This window comes from Gigantopelta aegis, chromosome 5 (genome assembly GCF_016097555.1).
Source record: "Gigantopelta aegis isolate Gae_Host chromosome 5, Gae_host_genome, whole genome shotgun sequence".
In the NCBI taxonomy this organism is placed as follows: Eukaryota; Metazoa; Mollusca; class Gastropoda; order Neomphalida; family Peltospiridae; genus Gigantopelta; species Gigantopelta aegis.
In genome coordinates, this window is record NC_054703.1 from 37,551,066 (window position 1) to 37,558,915 (window position 7,850).

General features: G+C 35.8%; 1 protein-coding gene across 1 annotated transcript; it reads left to right on the forward strand.

Moving 5' to 3' along the window:
* Positions 1-3,670: 3,670 nt before the first annotated feature.
* Positions 3,671-4,807, forward strand: LOC121373140 (alpha-1A adrenergic receptor-like). Its single transcript, XM_041499592.1, has one exon. It carries the CDS (start codon positions 3,671-3,673, stop codon positions 4,805-4,807), a length of 1,137 nt encoding a protein of 378 aa, XP_041355526.1.
* Positions 4,808-7,850: the final 3,043 nt, after the last annotated feature.

Consider the following 7,850-nt stretch of genomic DNA (forward strand, 5'->3'; position numbering starts at 1 on the left):
GATGGTGCATATAAAAGATCCCTTGCTGCTATATACCCATAAATAAAATGTGTTGAGTGCGTCGTTAAATAAACCATATCCTTTCTTGTGACGGGTAACTCTCTTTTTTTCATACTAAGGAATGTACTGCACGTTATTTATTTCTGCACGGATTGTTTTCGATGTTGCACACAAAACCAGTGGGGTTTTTGTTATTTCCAAAACACTTTTACTTTTCTTCTTACGTGAAACCAAACTTAAATTATATACAAAAGAATTTATGTACTAGGTATGTTTAAAAACTCTACACCAACGACCTATCTGCCACTAACAACTAATCATAATTATTTGTCCTGAACAGACGGCCTAAATAGCCCTGGTCTTTGGCCAGGACATCATGATTGAACCTTAATCGGATAAACGCAAAAAAAATGAAGAAGATGGAGTAAAAATGAAGTAATAAATGATGCAAAGTTGTAATGCTAACATATAGTTTTAATTAGGAGAGCCTTAACGACAAAGACGTGTAGAAGAAAATTAATATGTGTCATCTACCAAAACAAGCTGTGTTACATTGTGTATGCAATACATGAATGGCGTATAGTAGATTGAAATAAAATGTCTCAATCCAAAGACATAAACACACAATAGATGTTTACCGTTTGATGAAGTCACAGTGATTTCTAGGGACTTTTAATTATTATAATCTTAATCCTTCCTTTGATTATGTTTATGTATGATTCAGAATCTATTAATGTTACCTTCTGTTTATACGCAAAACACATTAAAAAAGTAATAATTTTACGCAATATTAATCTCAAATCTCATCTGACAGAAGAAAGTTTAGTATTTCCTGTTACATTCTCCAACTTCTTTTTTTTTGTTAACTTGTGTGTACGTATGTAGAGTTGGCTGCTCTAATTGGTTTTCTGAGAAAGCCGTGACACTATATAAACACGAACTACACTTGCCGTGGGTTTTGCTGCAGGTCGGAGAATATAAGGTAAGACAATATGACTCATTAGCTGATAGGTACAGGGTTCGCAGCCGGGTACCGGTGTAACATTTAATTTGCACTCCCCAAGAATATGCACTCCCCAGTCATTATTATACGTATAATTTGCACTCCCCCAGTTACTATTATACGTACAATACGCACTCCACTTGATTTATTTGCACTCCCCCAGTTATTATTATACATACACTATGCTTTCTCCTCTACTATGTTTGAATACTGAATCCATATTCATTATTAGTCCACGATCGGTCCATGGGCGGGGCGTAGTTCAGTGGCATAGCGCTCGCTTGATGCGCGATCGATCAAGGATCGATTTCCGTCGATGGGCCCATTGGGCTATTTCTCCTTCCAGCCAGAGCTCCACAAATGAAGTCACAAAGGCCGTGGTATGTACTATCCTGACTGTGGGATAGTGCATATAAAAGATCCCTTGCTGCTAATCAAACACGAGTAGCTCATGAAGTCGTGATGCACTTGCTAGAACGAGAAGTAGCCGATGCGGGCCAATCCTAAACCGACCTCGCATCAGTGTATAATTAAAATATCTTTATTCGATCATCATTTGTTTTGTTAAGTAAAACGGAAAATTGTTTGCAATGTCGTCTAAAATTCGCTTTTCTTCCAGGGGAGTGCAAAAATATCCCACCCAGAGCAAGTTTTAACGATTCAGTGGGTATGGGGAAATGTATATGTATATGTATATGTATGCGTATATGTACATGTATAGGTATATATATGTGTGTGTGTGTGTGTGTGTGTGTGTGTGTGTGTGTATATATATATATATACATACATGTACATACATACACACGCATATACATATACATATGCATATACATATATATATTGGTTGAACCTTAGAAACTCAAAGTTTTTTATCATTATTTCCCGATGAACTTAAAAATATGGTCATCAGAAAATGACGTTACTTTATATGTGTACTTTGTCTAAATGGCCATTTGTGTTTATGGCAACAAAACAATAAAGCAAAATGAAATATGAACTTTTAATTGTCTTATAAATACACTAAATTTCCATATTTCATTTTGTAATTACGATTGAAATTAATTATAAGGGTTGTCTGTTATTTCGTCGATTCACACAGTTTGCAGATGATCGTGTATTTGATACCTCGATGGACGTAACAGAAATAAGAGCTAATTCTTCAATGTTTTACGTAGGAGATAAAGATGTAAGATTTCAAGAAGACGACATTTTCTTTTCTTAACGTCTAGGTGGACGCTATCTTGGGTTTCATCAAGGTGACCTGATCAATCCTTCTTTTTTTTTCTTTTTTCTTTTTTTTGCCAGCTGTAATTATCATAGAATAAAAGGTGTTAGTTTTTTTTATATAATCGGTGCATGAACATGCCAACAGCAATTAAAATAGAAAACAATGTTCGTCTTCATGATTCGAACTTATGTCACAACATATCTAACAACTTTAGAAGTTCAAGCCCAAATGTTAGTATCTGTAAAGCAAATAGGCAGACGTCATTACAAGCTACTCCAATTGAATTATATTGTCTTGGCTAACCAATAAACAATATTTTAGTTTTTTTCTGGAAAGTGGGCGCCATCTTGAATTTGATCATAATAGATCCATCGTATCAATTACAAATATAGACTTCCGTTAAAGGGGATAACTTTGTGTAAAACTTTAAATATGTTAGATCTACTACGTATCTCAGTGACTTTTTGACACGACTCGAATCCCTAGTTTCAAAGAAGTGGGAAAGAAATTCCACAGACCTCACACATGGGGCTTTTAATGTTGTTGTGGTGGGGTTTTTTGTGAGACATAATGAGATGCGCCAATTCGGGGTGTAAAAAAAGAGAGAAAAGTACGTTTTTTGTGTCTTTACTTTGTTCCCGCAAATATGTTTTTGCCATCAAGCTATTAGGTCAATAATTAAAGCGTTCTTCTGGTTAGCCCGAGTACTCTGATCGTAAAAGGGCAAGATGGACATATGGACAGTTATGCCTGTCCACATGTTCGTCTTGCTTGGTTACGGTGAGAGTACTTTTGCTAGCCACTGATGCGCTTTAGTTATAGAATCGAATCTCGTCGGTGGACCCATTCCATTTTCCTCGTCCCATCCATTGCACCATGACTGGTATACCAAAGACTGTCGTATATGTTGCAATGTATGTGGGAAATTTCATATTATACAAACTTAGTTGTTACTAATAAAAAGAAGAAGAAGAAGAACTATAGCGGTTTTCCACCAAGAACTACGAATCACCAAATGGTTGAAAAACAAACACAAACAAATCAACATAAAGTCATCCTTTTCAGTTCTCTGGTTTATATGGTCAACATTCAGAAACGCTTGCTTTTTCTGTATTCATTGCAAACATTTATAAATATTATGACATCAGAAAATTGTGGATATATTATGTATGTATGTTTGTATCGTTATAATGTGAAAACAATTAGAAATACACAAATGTTAAGTCGAAACAATTTATAACAGTCTTCTGATTGCGTTATAGGACTATGAACTTCATACTGAATAAATTGTCTGCCTCTGTCATTTAATTGATTGAAGTATAGGACTATGAACTTCATATTGAATAAACTGTCTGCCCTTGTTATTTAACTGCTTTGTTAAAGATTGTGAACCAGTGTTATAATGTGTGTTATTATTATTTTCCAGGTTACATATCATAATGTCTAACACGTCGATGGCGTCATATGAAGAGGACGGTATTAGCACTGCATCCACTACAGATAGCGGTGCGCTCCTCAATGTCACATCTTCAAACACAGAGTCAACGGAAACTGATATAGCGATCTTGCTTATCTTCAAAGACCCGAGCACTGTGTATTGGGTGTTCAATGTCATTGTCACGGCAATAGGTCTGATCGGGAACTGCATGGTTTTCGCTTTAATGAGAGAGGTCAAATTTTCCCTGTTATCTTATCCTGTGTATTTGAAATTTCTGGCCGTGTCAGATAGTGCAGTTCTAATCACATCCTGCATACATGAGTCTTTAAGATTATTCAAATCATTTTATCTTATGTTCACGTCCTTGGCTTTCTGTAATGTTTGGAGAGTTATAAGATTCATAGTTGGTCTGTTATCACCATGGTTGCTCGTTGGACTGACTCTGGATCGGTTCTTTTGTGTTGTTTTTCCACTGAAACGCGATCTGTTCTGCACTCCAAGAAAGGCCTCGGTCGTCTGCTTCTGTCTGACGTGTGTATCTGTGGCGCTGATGCTTCCTCTTTTGTCTGACGTGAAGGTTGTGAAAGGACCACAGGACGAAACCTGCGTTACAGGTGATAAGCTCGTGAGTTACTATGTTTTTCTACGTCTACTTTTCACCTCTCTCCTCCCCTGTCTGTTGATTCTTGTCTTCACCGTGATGATTATAATCCGCATCAAGCGCAGCGCCACTTTCAGAAAGAGATTCACCTCCACCAGCTCTGGCTCTACAGACCGCGCCCAGGACAAGTCACTTCGACCGCTCATGCTGATATCCCTACTGGCTTTCGTGACACTCCTTCCGTCAACCATCTCAGAGAGCGTCATTTTGATCCTGATGATATTTAAGTTACATTTCAAAACATTGTTCTTCTTAAAAGATTTGTGGATGCCATTTAATATTTTGTACCTGATCAACTTCGGACAGAATTTCTACATCCTGGTGTCGAGCTCGACTAATTATAGGAAGATTATGAAGAGGAAGTTAAACTGTGCGAACGTCCCCAAACGAAATGAGAATATTCCAGTGGCAACAAGTTCAGTCAACGTTTCAGACATCAGTAAAGATGTCACACAATCTTGTACAGCACTATCTTAACCTACCATCTGGACATCAGTTACCTCGTCTTACTATCGAGTCTGATGAATCGATGCATCGTGGATGTGTAACTGTCACAAGGATTCAAGTTAACGTTGCTGACAGTGTGGACTTCAGTAAACATGTCACAGAAGTGTGTTCTTCACTATCTTTACCTACCAGTTCGACATCAGATACTAACCGTGGCTAGATATAACTCGCAATGGCATCAGTTTCACCTCTACAGGGGATTATGAATTGATTTTAGCCGAGTTTACCCAGTAGAGGAGCAGAAGCCAACAGTTTGACGTCAAACTGTAATGTTATTATTTATTTATTTATTTATTTGTTTATTTCGATAACGATTCAAGAAGTCATACACAAGCAACTACAATAAACACATAATTCCAGTGTCCTCTGTTAAAGGTTTATACTAAACGTGTAACTAGAGCTACACCCTTTAAAGACAGTATTGTATTATGGGGTGGGTTTTTTTAGATTTTACTTCATTATAAAATTAACATTAGATAACGTTAACTATAGATTATACTGACAAAGAAGAAGAACTGTGTTCGCGTAAAGCCAATGGGAGTCAACGGTGTGTGTGTGTGTGTGTGTGTGTGTGTGTATATATGTTTGTGTGTGGCTGTGTGTGTGTGTGTGTGTGTGTGTGTGTGTGTGTGTGTGTGTGTGTGTGTGTGTGTGTGTGTGTGTGTGCGTGTAATAGCTATCTAGTTAATGTGTTTTTTTAGCTTTCAGTGTTAATGTTTTATTGAAATGTTTTTGTTGTGTCTGTGAATGCATACTTGATATTTGAAGTATCACCGCAGTACGTTTCCTTAAATGACAATAAACATAGTGCCATGACCTCAATTAATTTGCATCTAATTTGAACAAAATTATCAAATTCTGAAACTATCTGATGTGCAAAATATCACATAATTTAATTACATTGGATATGCTAACTATTTGCATATAGTTGTATACAGTTGCATTTCGTTAGCTCGAACCCCGTCAGTGCTCGAGAAAGTGTTCAAGCCATCGGGTAGTTCGACCTAACCACTCGGTCAACATCGGATATCTCCGTAACATTAGTTAGAAAGTGGAATTAAATATTGGCTGTGTATTGCATGTACGTACAATAAAATAAAACATTAATGAAAGAAATATCCTTAATAGATGCTGAAGTGATTACAGCTTATTAAGTCAGCCATTGGTTCCATTAAAACTGTTCTTGAAGATGTCTTCAAAGTAATGATTGATGCCGAGGACCGTGTGTGCACTAATTGTTTGATTGGTATCGCGGTTCGCCTAACGACTAAAATAATAAGTATATTAAACATATTAGCTAAATTCATTAATATAATTTTTCAAGTATTTAAACGCCCGTTAAATCCACAAACAACCAAAATTGCCATGCATTATATTGTACTATCAAGCACTATAAAGTACACAGTTGTAACTGAAATATTCTGAATAATTACGTTTGACAATATATCTCTACTATGTTACATCACGGAATATATACTGTTAATACATATATTTCTATAATGTAATATCATGTATTTATATTGTTAAGACACATATCTTTATAATGTAATATCATGTACTGTATTTGTATTTGTATTCCAAGGAATGCATTTCTATTATTTGTATCCTTCTGTAAACTATCTTGTCAAAATCACAATATAACGATCTGAGTGTAATAAAGTTATGTTACCGGAATATTAGCTGTACTCAAAATAATCATTACAGATAGCTGCTGAAGAAACAAGATGGCAAGTGTGGAAAAGAAATGATTGCATAGTTATTGTTGTGATTCCCTGATTCATCTATAGTTTCGCGTAATAGGCATTCTGCGCAAGCGCAGCAATTGTTAGTCCTGTTAGGCGGCTTTCCATTTTGGTATTTGATGGATCACCAGTTCGAGGGAAATATAGCCAGTAACACTGACGGGAGAGATAATTGAGTTCGCGCTAAGGCATATAGTCGACCCAGGACATGTTCGACATATAAGTGCTTAATATAAAGGACTGTTTTGAATAATTATGAGCCGTTTTGGGGGTTTTTCGATCAAATTTCATGTTTGTTTTAGTGTTTTTATAGAATATGCATTGCGCATTATATTTTGAGACTCTTTTTTAAATGAAATAATTGTTGATGTACATAACAATATGTATATTTTCCAAAATGATTTCTGGAAAATAATGATAATGAATGATAAAAAGAATACTCTCCTCCTGTCTTGTGATATCATAATTTATCAGCACTCGTTGATAAAAGCATAAAAATCCTCGGTAAGCCTCGAAATTTCATATTTTTATCAACTCCTGCTGATAAATTATGATATTACAAGGCACTCGGAGAGTATCCTTAATTTATCTTATGGTAAAAAAAATAACAACAGAATACCAAGCTTTAGTGACTAGCTGAACTTTCTCATTTATTTACAATATTCTGATGCTGGTGTTGTAAGTCAAAAAGCTAAAAAGTAACAGAAATCATTGTTAAAGAAATAGTATTGCCTAGATATAGTTGGTACGAAAGAACCGTTATCTGTGATGAACACCGTAGCTCTGTACAAAACAGAATGAATAAACGACACCCCCAGCACACACAAAAGAAAGAAAAACATCGGCTAGTGGGTGTCAAACTATGGTAAAGTCAAAATATGGAGTGATGATCAATATCATTATAAAAATTCAAATAAACACACAGTCTAAAGAACTGTGCAAAAATACAAATATCACAGAAAGATAATATTAAAATTTAGAATAAAAGTCAGTATCACGTAGATAATGTAATATAAGTTGTGGATGGAATCGAAATGATTCCATCACATTGCGTTGGCCAACATACGTATTAACATATTTCTACAACTGGGAAAGTGAATTCTGAGAACGCTAACATATCAGACAGGAGACTCTCCTATCTCAATGAAGTATCCAGTTTATTTTCGTGTTTATATCCTACTAAGTTCAATCACAGACACAGACCTCAACTATCTGTTCTGTCCAAGACAGTGGGATATTTGTTAAGTGATTAGTGAGAGAGAAGAGGGTGT